At 42.3% G+C, this 16,340-nt stretch overlaps 1 protein-coding gene across 1 annotated transcript in view; it reads left to right on the top strand.

Moving 5' to 3' along the window:
• Positions 1–356: 356 nt before the first annotated feature.
• The window catches only part of SYN2 (synapsin II), a 256,865-nt gene continuing 240,881 nt past the window's right edge, over positions 357–16,340 (top strand). The window contains exon 1 of the mRNA XM_069083916.1: positions 357–1,078. Coding sequence (XP_068940017.1) covers positions 672–1,078 — 407 coding nt within the window. The 5' untranslated portion in view covers positions 357–671. The remainder of the gene's footprint in view (positions 1,079–16,340) is intronic.

Raw genomic sequence — 16,340 nt, 5'->3', positions numbered from 1 at the left:
TTTATTTTCCACTCAAAGTGGGGGGCCCGGAGTCATGCAGGATGTGGAGAATGGACTGCAGGGCGTTGGATTAGCCCCATCCCTTTAGCCCCTGGAAGGTCTCTGCCTCCGCCCAGGCCCTAGCTGGTGCGGGGCTGGCTAGTCTAGATCACAGCGTGGCGAGGTGGGGTTTGACCGGGACCAAGTAGGCGGGACCGCTAAGCTGCAGAGGGGCGCTCGGGGATGCGCTCTGCGGCTGGCGCGGGCCTGGGCGGTGCTTGAGGCGGAGCGGGCAGGGGAGGAGCCTGCAGCTCCAGCCCCTGCAGCCCTCCCCTGGCAGCCACCGTTCCCGCCCCCCACTCTTGCTGCACATTCATCCCTCGGTTCGGTGGCGGCGGTGCTGTCAGCTGGCTGGCTGGGGGAGCTGCGGGCGGGCGTTGGAGCAGCGGCAGCCTCCGCCGCAGCAGCAGCCAGCGCGCCTCTCCCGGGCTGAGCCCAGCGCTGCCCAGCAGCGTCGCCTCCGGGTGGTGAGAGCGGGCCGCTGCCCCTTTTCTCTGCCCGGCTAGAGGCAAGCTAGTGTACTCTGCCTGCCGGCCCCTGCGCTCCCGCAGCTGCTCCCGGGCTCGCTCTCCGTCCCACCGCCCGTCTTCGTCGGTCTCTGCTGGGTTCCGCGCGCCCATTCCTCCGGCCAGATGATGAACTTCTTGCGGCGCCGCCTCTCCGACAGCAGCTTCATCGCCAACCTGCCCAATGGCTACATGACCGACCTGCAGCGGCCCGAGCCACAGCAGCCGCCGCCGCCTCCCCCCGGCTCGGCCTCGGGCCCCGCTGGGCCTCCGGCCGCTGGTTCCCCGGCCCCCGAACGAAGGCCGCCGCCGCCCCAGGTGCAGCCCCAGCATCCCGCGCCCCAGCCGGCCCCGCCGCAGGCTCAGCCCTCAGCCCCGGTACAATCCATGAGCAGCAGCTTCTTCAGCTCCCTGTCCAACGCCGTGAAGCAGACCGCCGCCTCGGCGGGGCTGGTGGACGCCCCCTCCAGCACCCCCGCCGCCTCCAGGAAGTCCAAATTGCTCCTGGTCATCGATGAACCGCACACAGACTGGTAGGTGGGCCCCTACTGGGTCACCAGGGCTGGTGCATCCCTGCCCCAGCCTCGCCCAGCTGCCTAGCCGCTGTCCCCGGTGCTGACCTCGGGACTCCTTGTCCTCACTTCTAACGCTGAGGCCACTGGGGCTAATCATTCACCCTCCCCCCACCGCCTCATTCCCCTATCCCTAACTGGGCATGTTTGGTTCATGGGAGATTGGGTGGACTCGGCTTGTTATGGAATGAGAAGGGGCGGGAATGGAGGGGGAAGGTACGTGCTTAAGCCTGGAAAGGTTATCAGGTAGCTGAGAGGGAATTTGACATGGGTCTAAAACTAGTAAATGTGATGAATTGGATTTGTTCACCAAATTCCAGATCATGAGGGAGAACCCTAGAAGCTTAAGCTAAGCAAATATAGAGTCTCACTTTAAAAGCAGGAACTGAACTTGGGGGAATGTTTTAGCTGGATATATGCCATTGAGAAAAGAGGTTCAAGAAAGATAAAATCGAACAGTAAGAGACGTCTGACTGGCTATCTTCAGGAAGGATTGGGATGCTTGGAGCACATCCTCAAGACACTAAGGCTGACAACAGAAAGAGCAGTCAAGCCTTCCCACAACTTGTCCCTCGGTGTCTCTGTCATTGACAGAACCCTGGACAGGAGGAGACTCTGAGATCCATCATTGCTGAGTGGGATTTCTTGTATTCATAAAATCCTTTGCCACCTTCTCTATGTGTGTTTTACCTTATTATTATCTTTTTCGCTCCTCCCAATTCTTTCTTTTGAGATAGAGATTCTGTAGGGATAACTGATGTTGGTGTTGGTGGAATGAGATATGGAGAATGCCTGTTACTCATTGTGGCCCTTGTGGGGAGCTGTCTGTGTGACTGTTGAGCTTATTTCTTAGTCTTAATTTTTTTTCTTTTTTACCCCCACCATGGTGGAAAAGGGGCCCTGAAGGGGGCATTCTCAGGAAATGACCATCTGGTGCAAGGTGGAGTGGTGAATGGTGCAGAGGCAAATTAGGAACAGAATAGGGAAGGCATTTAAAGACAACTGTGGTGTGTCATTCATTGGCAGCTCCATTCATTTCAACAAGTCTGTTGAGCACCTACTGTTTCCAACACTTTGTAGGGCTAAGAGAAAGCATGATTCTTGCCTTCAAAGACCTTAAATCATGCCAGGGACATGTTATATACATGAAATATTTAAATAATAATATAAGACAGTCTATGAGTACCCAAAGAATGCTTATGGCAAGAAGTAATGTAGGAATCCAGAGTAGGGAAATGTGAATTGGCTTGGTCAGTAAAGGTTTCAAGGAAAGAGGGGAGTTCTGATTTTTATCTCAAGAAGAGTAGGATTTGGATAAGGAGGGCAAGCATGTCAATGACTCAGATTTTTCATTGTAGGAACCTTCTGTTCTCTGAATCAATTCCTCAACCTATATGGTTTTTTTTTTCTGAACAGCCTTTAGGCACATATACTCTATCCTGCATCTGCTGATTGGCATATATGTTGTGGTCCTCCTGAAGAACTGGGTCTTGATTTTTTATGCTTCAATCTTCAGGGTTTTAGAGTCACCTCAGTGAGGGCTGTTGTTCCTATAGAAAGATTGCTGGGCATTGGACTAGACAATTTGGCTCAATGCCCCTTATGTTGCCTCACCATACCCCCAGACGCTTATGCAAACTGAAGCTGCAGAGGACATCGTGTGTTGAATACCAACTGTTTGATTTTTTCCAAACTTACAACACCGATGTATTAATGCACCACTTAGCACAGTGCCTGGCACATAGTAGGCACTTAATAAATGCTAATTGACTCACAGGCTAATATTTATCAAGCCTAAAGACTAACATCTTGCTATGGTTGGCAGAATTTCCCAGAATTCCAGGATTAGTATTCATTAGAAATGTGTTCAGGCTCATTGAACACCCTGGTCATTATTGATAAGTGGTTATAGTGAAATATTCTTTGTGAAATTAGATGCAGATGTGATATCTTCCAGGTGCTTACTCAGGGCAAATGCTGGGACTTAATTAAAAAGTGCTTAAGGTGCTAAAGGATGATTGTTGGGGGGGGGGTAGGATGGAATCAGCTGCTACTTCAATATAAGTTTCTGTCAAAGGGTTGGGCTAACAGGTGTCATTTATACCTCATGTAAATGTTGCAGATGAGAAGCAGTCATTCAACACTCATCCCAGCACAATTTTGGTGTTCTGTTCTCAACTGTATGTCAGACAGATGGAGGCAGAAGGGTTTTAACAGCCAGTTTTTGAAAACTGTGATTTTAAGAAGGTCTTAAATCAAACAGGCTTCAGCTAGGTTAACAGCATGACCTTTTGAATTTAGATCCATTATATTTTGTTGTTAGTTGTGGAGGAAAAGGGATCTGGGCATCAATCATTGACCAGTATGTGTGTGTGGGGGGGGGAGAAGGACTGAAATTTGTGCTGGTAAATTTTTAATAATTGTCTCTCTGAAAAAATGTACGCAGAACACATTTTTAAGTTTAAGTTGCGTTATTAACATTTTCTCCATCATTTTCTGAAGTCTAAAGTCAATCCACAAAACAATAAACCAAGCCTTGATTTGTAGGGTTTGTTGGTTTCTTAGGTGTGAATGTTCACACTGAAAATTTAACAGTCAGCTAGAACCAGCCAGTTCAAAATGGTTCCATAATACTCCTGAGTAGAGGGAGGTGGAGATGGAGGTGGTCTTGGAGTATTTTCTTTAAAAGATAATTACATTTTATATTATTGCTTTCTCCCCATCCCCAACAACATGGATAATGTGGACACATGTTTTTTATGGCCTCATTAAAAATTAATAAAAAGATAATTTCATTAAAAAATATCTTGAGATAGTGACAGCATTGCATAGTAGAAAGAATGTTGACTCTGGAATGAGGATCAGATCCTACTTCTGACACTAGCTGCATGACCATAGATAAATCATTTAACTCTCTGGGCCTCAGTGTCTTCCTATATAAAATGAGGTTGTTGGACTAGATTACCTCTCCTCTCCTCTCAAATGATACACCTGTAGATTATTATAAGCTTTCATAATTCCTTTAAAATATTACCTTTACTACAGACAGCAAATGTGTGCTTAAATTATTTTAATAAATATCTGGCCTTTCAAGTTCCATATTTCTAAGTTGGAGGGGGCATTTACTTCTCTGTTTTAGTGATCTTTGTGTATGAAAAAAAGACCAATTTTGGGGGTAGTGGCATTGGGAGGGTAGATTAAACCAAGGTTATAATCCAGCTGGTAAATAGATGCCTGTGCTCACAGAACTCTTGCTGCCTAATTTAATTAAGTTTCTTGGGCATTTAAAAGCATCTATGATGTGCTGGGCACTGTGCTAGGCATACAACTACAGAGACAAAAATGAGACATGCTTTTACTTCAAGAAGCTTATGTTCTACTAGGGTTGAGGAGATAGCTTTATATATAAAAGTAAATATAATATTTTTTTGTGAGAGGCACCAGCAACTGTGAGGATTAGAAAAAGCTTCAAAGGTTGTGGCAAGTGAGCTGAGCCTTGGAGAAAGCTAGGGATTCAGAAAATGATACAATTGAGATCTTTGTTTTCCTTTCCTCAGTGACTGAGGAATCAATCTCTTCCTGAGCCTTCCAAATACCAAAATTTAAAACCAGTGCAGTACAGCTCAATTTTTATTACCCAGGTGCTGGTTTTTAATGAATCAACAATAAAGGAATGCATTGGGGCAACTAGGTAGTGAAATGGATAGAGCACTGGGCCTGGAGTCAAGAAGACCTGAATTCAAATCCAGCCTCAGATGCTTAATAGCTTGGACAAATCACTTAACTCCTGTTTGCCTTAGTTTTATCATTTGTAAAGTGGAGGTAATAATATTTGTATTACCTGACTCAAAAGGCGGTTACCACAGGGCTCAAATGAAACATTGTGTGTAAAGTACCTTTCGAACCTTAAAGCACTGTATAAATGTTGTGTGTTATCAACTAGATGGTAAGCTCCTTGAGGGTGAAGATGGTATCTGATGAAAATGATGATGAAAATAATAATAATAATAATAATGACAGCTAACATTTGTAGAGCATAGTGCTCAATTTGTCTGGCTGCTTGTGGCTGGCCGTAGAAAAAGGTTTGAATTGGACTTGAGGTGAATGAAACTATTGGCTATCATGAGGTTTTGGTTCTCCGGTGTATTTGATTTCATTAGTGCTGCCTTATTTGATTGATACATGGTCAAAAATGAGCTTTAACTTTGACTCATTGATTCTATAATATGTTTACTCATTAAATGTCAGAACTAGAAGTGACCCTGAGAACAGGGATTTTTCCTTCAGTCCAATATTGGGCCACCATTCCAATTTGATAAATAAAGAAAGTAAAATGTTGTGGTTTTTTTTTTTTTGAGAAAGGCAAGCATTTGGAGACAAAGTATTTTGATCTTATAGAATATGTAGCATTATTTATTTGTAATGCCAGTCCTACACAGCTGATGTAATCCAAGACGATATTCATCTTCCTACAAAATGGAATCATTTTGAAACTCGTGGCTCCTCAGTACTCCTTGACCCTGACATCCCTCTCTCCTTCTGGCAGGAGAGGGTGGAGGGTGGTCATCTGAGAATCCCTTCTCGATCCTCCATTTAAAGAGAGGGCCCAGGGCAGCCACCTGAACATTTCTCACCTTGCTGCTCTCCTGGACTTCATCATTGCATCTAGTAACTCTTCTTCCTGCAAGATGGAATCAGAGGTGAAACTTACACTTCCTTCTTACCCTTGGGACTGTCCATCCATCCGCTTGGCTTCAAGACTTCAACTTTCCCCCCACCCCCCACTGGTTCCTTAGCACCCTTACCCCACGTTCCAGTTTATTTTTATGCATTGTGTGCCCTCATTAGATTCTGAGCTCCTTAAGGACAGGGGCTGTCTTGCTTTTTTTGTCTCCCTAGTGCTAAGTACAGTGCCTGGTATGGTACATAGTAGATGCTTAATAAACACCCATTGACTATTATTGATTGAGTGACCATTTATGGATTAGTGATTGATAAATATGATAGCTCACATTTCTTTAGCACTGCAAGATTTGAAGAATGTTTTCCTCATGACAGTCTTATGAAGTAGACAGTGCAGTTATTATTATCTCCATTTTCTAGAAGAGTAAATTGGAACTTAGAGATCAAGTGACTTGCACAGGGTTACACAGCTAGTAAGTATCAAAACTGGAATCTTAACCATAAGCAGATAAAAAGCAATTTCCTTATGGAAGTACAGTTGAGAATGGGGAGTGGCTGGAGTTTTATATTAGGAGAAGGTAAGGAAATTGTCACCTCTGATTTTTTTGTAGAATATATCCTAAGGGATTTGGTTAAATGGCTCTTAGAATCTAAGAGACTGCAGAGAGAGAGAGAGACAGATAGACAGAGAGACAGACAGAGACAGAGACAAGGAGAGAGATAAAGAGACAGAGAGACAGACAGAGACAGAGACAGAGATCCAAGCCAGGCTTGACTAAGAAGCCCCTCTAAAACATTCTTGAACAGTGATCATCCAGCCTATGAAGATCTCCAGTACCTAGTAATCCCCAAGGATGATGAGTCTGCTTTTGAATACCTTGAATTATTAGGAATATATCTTTACATCAAGGCCAGAGTTGCTTATTTGGCTCTTCCACTCATTGCTCCTAATTTTTCCTTAGGGAGTCAAGCAAAAAATCCATTATTTTCCACATGATAGCCCTTCAAACACTGGAAGGTAGCCATTATCTTGCCCAAAGTCTTTTCTGGGTTAAATAAATGTCACCAGTTTCTTTAACCAATATATGGATAACATGGTTACCAGTTCTTTTACCTCCTCATTATTCTCTTATTCTTGCTCTAGGCAGCTAGATGGTAAAGTTGGATAGAGCACTGGGCTTGCAGCCAGAAGGATCTGAGTTCAAGTCTGGCCTCAGACACTTTCTAGCTGTGTAACCCTGGGCAAAGTCATTTAATCCTTCTTGGCTCAGTTTTCTCATCTGTGAAATGAACTGGAGAAGGAAATGGCCAAACGTTCCACTATCTTTGCCAGGAAAACCCCAACAATAACAACAATAGTTGCCTTTCCCACTTCCAAAAATATTCTGCTGAACCTGTATTGTGGACGAAGTCACAAGATCTCGTAGTAGCCATCTGGGCCAATGCATGCCTCGGAAAACACCTGACCAAGTATCTATAGTCTTTGTTTTGCAGGTCTTCAGGGTTGAGGAATCCACTACTTACCCAGGCAACCTGTTTCATTTTTGTGTAATTCTGATTGTTCGGAGAAACTTATATTAAGCCTATACTTTACTCTTTGCCAATCCTACCCTTTCCTCATAGTTTAATTCAATATAGCATGAATTTATTTTATTTTTTGGAGGGAATTGGGGTTGTGACTTATCTAAGGTCACATTGCTAGTAAGTCCCTGAAGTCATATTTGAACTTAGGTCCTCCTGACTCTAGGGCTAGTGTTCTATGCCACCTAGCTGACCCTCTGATATGAGCTTATTAAGTGCCTACTAAATATGCAAGGTATTTGTTATACAAAAGCAAAAACAAAATAATTTCTGTCCTCAGGATGGTTATATTCTACTGGTTCTGCCCAATGGGCCTGAACAGAACAGAAACCCTTCTTCTACGTGTAAGCCTTTTGAAAACTTGATCAGTTTTCACATTTAATCTGAAGTCTTTTTTTTTTCTCATCCCCAGTTCCTCATCAGGGCAGAAGACATCAGAACTTGCACCCCAATTCTGGGTTTTTGGTAATCAGTGTCAACAAGCATTTGTTGAGAAGGAGTTGAACCTTTGGCAGAAGGGTAGGCAAGGTTGGCAGCAGCTCATGGTGCAATACTTGGGCAGAGGTTGATATTGAGGGGTCCTTTTAAATGTTTTTTTTTAAATAAATGCATGTGCAATGTTTTTTTTTTTAATGCTTTATTAACTTCTGATTTACGTCATTCGTTTCCGCCAGATTTTGAGTTACAAATTTTCTCCCAGTTTTTCCCTTACCCACCGCCCCAAAATAGCAGTCCCACAGGTTATCCTCTCCTCCAATCTGCTCTCTCCCATATTTTCTCCCTTTCAACTTTTCCAGTGGATCTCTATGCCTCAGTGCCTGTATATCTTATTTCCCAATTACATGTAAGATAGTATTAATAATAGTATATATATATATATATATATATACACACACACACACATATATATATTATGTGCAATGTTTTTAGTGAGAGAAAACCTTACTCTTCATGACATGTTGGTTTTAATTTTGTGATAAACCAAGTCATGGCTATTAAGGAACTCAAAGTTTCTGTAACACCTGGGGGGGGTGCATTTTAAAACCTTGCTGAGTTGCCTTGTCCTGGTTTGGGCCTTTGAAAAACTCTGCCCTATATTGTTCCAGGTCTTTGAGTGGTCCCCATTTGGCTATTGGAAAAGGAAATGTTGCCGGGAGGTCTGGAGGATGTAAACCTGAATGTAGTTAGTCAGTGAATTTCTATAAGAAATTTGTGTGAACAAAGCTGCCTGAATAAGAGTGGTCCCTTAAAGGAAGCCTGTCAGCATAGTGCCTAATGATAACTTTTTAAAAAGATGTTGCATGTGGGTGAATATGACCCTAGCAGTCCTCCATCAGCCATTTTGTAGTGATCTATGGTGAGGTAATGGTAGCACTCATAAGAAAGGCAGTTAAAATGTTGGAATGGAGATGTGGTGTGACGTTAACACACTTCTTTTTTAAGCACGTAGCTGACAGTCACACATTTGTTGTTTGGACTGTGGCAGACATAAGAGAGAGGAGCTGGTTTGGGGCTTGGTGCAAAGAGTATTTGATTTCAGGCTAGAAAGGCATGGGTTCCAGTTCTGACATGGCCATTCATTCATTTAGACCCTTTGACCTTAAGTTTTCTCATATGCAAAATGGGAAAAATAATTATAATGTTTATCTCACAACTTAGTGGTGAAAATCAAAGATAGTGTTTCTATAAAGTACCATATAAATGGGAACTGTTATTAGTTTGAGCTAATACTATTAGCTGACATTTATTAGTACCTGAAAAGTTTGCCAAAGTGTTAACATGTTATCTTGTTTCAGCCTTGCAACAGCCTGGTGAGGTAAGAAGTACAAGTAATCTTACGCCCATTTTATACTTGAGGAGACTGAGGCTCAGAGAGAAGTAAAGGTACTTGCTTATGGTCACATAGCTAGTGTCAGAAGCTGAGTTCAGACCCACCTCTTCCTGACTCCAGGCGAGGTGAGGATACCAGAGAGGTAGCTGGCCTTTTAGGGGAAAGGTTGCTGAACCTGGAGTCAGAAGACCTGTGTTCATAGTTCTGACCTAGTTTCCTCATCTGGAAGAATATCAGAAGGTAAGCTCCTTGAGGGTAAGAGACCTTTTCTTTCTTGTCTTAGTGTGTTGTACTTAACATATTCATTACATGTGTTTATGGGATTGAATATAGAAAATGTGAAGGTTAATGCTTGTATTCCCTATGTTACAGGGTTGTTATGATGAAATGCTTTATAGACCTCAAAGTGTCAAAGGACAGATTACATGTAAATGTGAATTGTAATCACTGAAATAGCAAGGTTTTTTTTTTGAGGGCAATTGGGGTTAAGTGACTTGCCCAAGGTCACATGGCTAGTTTTTGTATTAAGTGTCTGAGGCCACATTTGAACTCAGGTCCTCCTGACTCCAGGGCCAGTGCTCTATTCACTGCGCCACCTAGTCGCCCCCAAAACAAGCTTTTTCACTGACTAAAATATCATGCCAAAGTAACAAGATTGTTGATAGTATTCATGATAAAGGTAAGAATACAGACTAGATGAGTGAAAGGAGATGGGCCTTTATTAAGCAACCACTGTGCAGGTGCTGTGCCCTTTTAAATCCTCACCACAGCCCCAGGAGATAAGTGCTATTGAGATCCCCATTTTACAGTGGAGGAAATTGAACCAGATAGTGATTTAGTGACTTGGGCAGGGCCACACAGCTGGTATGCATCTGAAATGGGATTTGAACTGAGGTCTTTCTGACCTGATTGACAGTAATCCAGGATTCTATCCACTGCACCACCCAGATCCCTCTGCTTCCTTAACTCACTTTTTGTTCTGGATGAAATTCATTTCTTGGTAAACCAGAAAGGATCTAAGGAAGGTCTAATGCTAAATTAGAATAGAGAGCTTCTACTGCCACTCAGATGAGGGTGGAAAAGAAAAGAGATCTTAGCTCAGGGCACTGTTTGGCTTTTGTTAGCAAGATGGGGCACCTTTCCTTGTCTGGAGAAGGTTCTAAGCACACTGCTCTAGACCCCTTGAATTCTTTGGCTTCAGGACCCCTTTACAGTCTTAACTTTGAGCACCTCAAAAAGTTTTTGTTTATGTTAACTCTATCACTATTTACTGTATTGGTAATTAAAACATATATTTAAAAATATTTATTAATACTTAAAAACAAACTCATTACATGTTGACATAAACAATATATTTTTAATGAAAAATATTTTCCGAAGTTAAAAAATGTCACAAGAGTGACATTGTTTTGCACATTTTCCAAATCTAATGTTTATTAGTTCAAATGGAAGAACCTTGGTTTCTCGAATCTGCTTCTGCATTCAGTGAAATATTTGAAGAAAATCTAGCCTCCCGGAGGTATGCAGTTGGAAAAGAGAGGACCATTTTAACATGTAAATAACATCTTAATGTTATTATGGAAATAGTTTTGACCTTATGGATCCCCTAAATGGTTCTTGGGACCTTCATAGTTCTGAAGTAGCAGGGAGAAGCCTTAAGTAGAAAGGAGGCAGCCACATTGAACTCCTAAGAATATGTGCTCAATAGTTACTATGAGATCAGTAGGCAATGCAGAATTAAAGGAGTAAGTTACTCCTCCACATATGTGGTCATATTTGTTCCTTAGGTGTGCACTTCTCAGGTGTGTTTCTAAAATATGCCTCAGGTTTATGGGGTAAGTGTTCTATTGTGACCTTTTCGTTATGTTATTTTATTAAATGTCTTTCCTTTGAACTACTTGTTTCCTCTGATAGAAAAAAAAAGCAAACCTATTGATGGGGGCTTATGTGGGCATTTTTTTAAATGGATGTGGACTTACAGAATATTTTGAATTTAGAATAGTTCATCTGGAGTCATCTCATGTTACTGGCACTACTATTATTTTTATTATTACTATTTTACTAGGGCCCTTTCCCCCCAATGAATACAATTACTTATATAGAAAGAATTACTGCTTCTACTACTCTTAGTGACCAACATGGTAATTTGTTATAGAAGAAAAGAAGGACCTGAAACTAGACTTTAACACTGATATTTATCACCTTCCTGACCTTGGGCAATTTACTTAACCTCACTGAGTCTCAGACTGATGTGAAAAATGAGTATAATAATGCTTTCAGAATCTACCTTTCAAGAATACTATGAGGAAAGTTCTTTATATACTTTAAATTCCACAACTAGGTGACACAATGGATAGAGTGCTGGGGGCGGGGCTGGGGAAGGGAGTCAGGAAGACCTGAATTCAAATCCAGCTTCAATTATTTAGTAGCTATGTGACCCTGGGCTTCAGTTTCCTCATCTGTAAAATGAGGATAATAATAGCACCTACTTCCCAGGGTTGTTGTTAGGATCAGAAAAGATAATAATCATAAAGTCCTTAGTGTAAAGCCTGGAAGTATAATAGTAGGTGCTGCATAAATATTTGCTATTATTATGTAAATATGAATTATTATTTTTTTATGTCATTACTGATAGTTCTACTAGCTTTGGCAATCTCTTACCATTTAAAAATACAATGACTATCTCAAGTGTTAACATTACTTCTGCTGGTAACCTCTGATCCTCACTTTCTCACCTGTAAAATGGGGATAATAATTTTTAGATTTCTTAACCTCACAAGGTTGTTGTGAGGAAATCACTTTGTAAAATGGAAAGTGTTGTTGATTGAAGCCATTATTATTTAAAATTGCCCTTTGTTCCCTCATAAGCATATAATATGTCAGGCCATGACTTTGTGTTATGTGCACAGAAAGCGAACTTTGTTCAGTCCTACTGAGAAATTCCCCACTAAAGTGTTATCCCAGACAAATGTTTCCCCATTTTTCTTCCAGGTCCATGATCTTTAGAACTTGGGATGGAAATGGGGGAAGTAGCATTAAGGTAATTTACACTGCTGCTTATGATTGCATTAAGTAGGCAGGCATTTTTGTGCTCCTAGGGAAGGTTGGAAAACGGAATCTTCTGTGTTCCTGAGTCTTTGAGCTTTCACTGAGATCGTTGTCTTTTGGGGAGGTGGGGATAAGCTTCAGAGCTGAAAGTCAACTTCAAGATCATTTAGATGAGAGATGTTTTGGGCCTGCAAAACTTCCAAGTGTAGCCCAAACCAGATTAAAATGTAATTGGGAAATGTTTAACAAAAATAAATCAAAATGCAATACAACATAGACAATGCTGATTTGTGGTTTTCTAAGTCAGTTTACGGCTGCAGGGATATGCTTCTATTTGAGTCTGACACCACTGATTCTAAAAATGAATGACATCATTTTTACAGATGGGGAAATTGAGATCCAGAGTTATTAAATGATGTGCCCCATGACATAAATGGTAAGAAGAGTTGGAATTGGAGCCCAGTCCTTTGGCTTTAAATCTAGCATTTTTTTCCACAAAGCTCTCAAAATAAATACTTACATGTCATGAAAAATAAAAAAAAAATTGGCTTTAAAACGCTATGCATCTGCACAAAGTAATATTTAATAGTGTCTTTTATCATGTCCTTCATGCATTATCTGCTAGGCAGCTGCCTACTCTGCTCATTCCTAGTCCTGGCTCTGGTTACTCAATGATTATAATATTTCCCACAATATTGCCTAAGTCAGCCAAGATTCAAAGTCTCGAATTTTATCAGTGTAGGCACCTGCTTTGACGTAATTTCATAATTCATTGTGGATGACTACTTGCTTCCTCTCAGTTCAATTCAGAAAGCATTTATTAAATGGGTCAGGAACTGTGTTAGAATCTAGAAATGCAAAGACAAAAGGGAAACAGTGTCTACCCTCAGGGAACTTACATTCTACTGGGGGGAGGTGGGGATGATGCAAAGACTAGACTGAGAAATAATACAAAGTAATTCGGGGGCTCTGGAGAGTACTTACTCCTGTGGAGGTCCATGACCTGTGCCTCCAAAGGAACTGAGAATTCTAAGCAGTAGAGAGAGGTGAGTTGAAAGTGCGTTCCTTTGGAAGAGGGAGATGAGTATTTGTCAGCATGTCAACTTCCCCCATTAGCTACTTTGGCCATCTTTATAATATAAACTAGTGACGTCTTTTGAACATGGATTGTTTTGGGGGGTAGAGGGAAGGCAGTGTTGAGGTTCAAGATTTTTAGAGTATCTCAACACTCAATCACAGGTTGTGTGCCCCCATAAATAGGTTCGTTCCTGAAAGCATTTTAGAGGTGCTCTAAGAAATCTGTCCCCAAGCAGATTAGTGAGGTTTTTTTCATTACTAAAAGGATGATTCCCTTTGGGAAAGTGATTCTCAGTAAGGCTCTGCAAACATCCTGTCCCCTTCCCCCTACCCCCACGTTAGCTTTTTTTGAAACCATCTTTCTTATAGATTTTCAGGAACACGTCTCTTGTGCAAAAGGCAGAGCATTGTCATCACCAATGCCCTCCCCAACAGAAGCGGGGCCTCCTGTTTCTATGTGGTTAGAGATACTCCTGGTGCACATATGTGCGTGCTTGTCTGGGAGGCTTGTCTGCCAGACAACTAGAAACTGCATGATGCGTATGAGGTATTGTTATCCAGTGTTTCAGCCGCCCACACAGTTGCAGCTGGGAACCCAAAAGCTGTGTGCAGCTCTAGTATGAAGACCCAGCCTGGGGATTATTGCTCACCAGGGGAAGTTTTGTTGTGGACACAAATTCACATGGGGTCCTTTTTCCTCCCTGTGGCAGCTTCCCACCTTCCCTCTGATGAAGAGTTCTGTTGGGTTGTTGAATCCTAATCTGGGTCTACTTGCCTTGCCTGTCCTAGAGAGTTTCATGGGGGTTTGGGGGTTCTTAGCCACATTTGTGTGGGTGAGGATGGGGAGAGAGACTGCCACCTACTCACATGGCACCTTGGTTGTGAGCAAATCCTAGTAATGAGACAGAATGAAGAAAAATGTACAAATGGGGAGTTATCTGCCTGGCTATACTTTCCAAGCGAGCCAAGAGCAGAATGGCAAAGGGAACCTCCAGCCCCTTTGATGATAATGTAACTTTCATGCCTCCTAGAGCTCTTACCTGTCACCTTTCACCCCTTCTCATTCTTCCAGGCACCTTCTGGGAAGGGAGAAGAGTAATCTGGCAAATTCACTCATACTCTGTTGGTAGTTTGATATCTTACCCTTCTCAGGAATATGTCTTTTAAGTGACTGATTTAGGGGAGAAGGCCAATGACTCTTGAAATAGCTTGGCACTATTTCAGACATTCTTGGCTCAGTTAATATGGCATATGGAAGGAAAAGATCATTTTGGGGTGGGAGGGCTTCTTTTCAGAGCCATGACGAGGGTGGGACATTTATGGCTTTGTCCCAGAATGGTCAATTTAAAGGATGTCAACTGTAAGGTTTTCTCTTCTGTCCAGTTCTTTTTTTTTTTTAAGCAATTGGGGTTAAGTAACTTGCTCAAGGTTACACGGCCAGGTGTTTCTGGGTGGGTGCTAAGCGTCTGAGCCCGGGATTCGATCTCAAGGTCTTCTCAACACTGGAGCCGGTGCTCTTACTTGCTGTGCTACCTGGCCGCCCCTCTTCTGTCCAGTTCTACCTCACCTCCTTGCCAATAGCAGTGGAGGTGACAGGTCTCACCCATCCAGCCATGGGTAAAGCACCTTGCTAGGCACTGGAAGAACTATAAGAGACATGAACCATACCCTCTGCCCCTCTGGTTTCTTTCCATCCTTTTGGTTTTTTTGGCCACAGATACAGTTCTCTTGAGTGTTTCTTTTTGTCTCATTTTGGCTATCTTTACTTCTTATCCTGTCCCCAGATCCTGTTTTGTGTTTATTTTTGCTGCCCATCATCCTTATTTCATGTACCCTTCCCCATATCTAGGTGGGTTGAGCCAGTGATCACATATCACCTAATGGTCATCATGACTGTCAACATGATCCAGCCCTGGCTCTGAGTGAGGAATAACAGAACATGATAATGACTTCCCTTTTGGTGTTCCTGCTACCCCCTGGTGGTGGCAACAAACTGCCATGGCCAAAACCAAAAATCACTCGACTCCTCTGCTTAGATTCAGTCCCTGGGAGTAGGAATGTGGGCTCTCTTTGTTGAAGATCTAGTCCTGTTTTCGGTACTTCTTATGCTAACCCAGGATACAAAAGTATCAAATGAGAGTAATGGACAGCTAAGCAGCATAGTGGATAGATTCTAAGACTAGAACTAAGAAAGATCTGACACATGCTTCCTAGCTGTATGACCTTGGGCCAGTCACTTAACCTCTCCCAGCTGCAGTTTTCTCATCAGGAGAATTGGGATGATAACATATTCTAGGATTGTTGTGAGGATCCAATGAGATAACATGTGTAGAACACTTTGCAAGCCTTCAAATGCCACATAAATGGGAACATTTTAGTCAGGCAATAAACATTTATTGTAGTGAAAGAGCAATGGATTTGGAGACAGAAGACAATGGGTTTGGATCCTGGCTTTGCCATTTCGAGTTTGGGTAAGCTATTTAATAATAATAGTTAGCATTGATATAGTGCTTTAAACTAGTAATGAACTTTACAAATATTATCTAATTACAACCTGAGAGGCAGTTGTCATTATCCCCATTTTACAGATGAGGAAATTGAGACAGGCTATAGAAAAGTATTACAGCCAGTATTTGAAGCCAGATGGAAGGATCATAAATGGAGAGCTGGAAGGGACCTCAGAGACAATCTTAATTTACATGAGACTCAGAGAGGTGAAAGAACCGGCCCATCATTACAGGTGTAGTAAGTAGTGAAGCTGGGATTTGGACAGCTCCTCTGGCTGCAGATCCCTGGAAATGTCCACTGTCATGTTGATGCTAGAAATAAATCCGAGAAACAAGGACATAGTCCTGCATCATTCTCCTCCTCATCCTTGTCCTCATCCTCCTTCTTTTCCTTTTCTTTCTCCTCCTCCTCCCCTCCTTCCTCCAGTTTGTCTCCTCTTCTTCCTCCCCTTCCCATTCTCCTTTTTTCTTCCTCCTCCCTCTTCTCCTTTCTCCT

This window comes from Petaurus breviceps, unplaced genomic scaffold (genome assembly GCF_028583685.1).
Source record: "Petaurus breviceps papuanus isolate PSGF00001 unplaced genomic scaffold, PetGlider_PUasm1.0 174, whole genome shotgun sequence".
Classification (NCBI taxonomy): Eukaryota; Metazoa; Chordata; class Mammalia; order Diprotodontia; family Petauridae; genus Petaurus; species Petaurus breviceps.
This window is presented reverse-complemented; position numbering and strand designations above follow the sequence as displayed.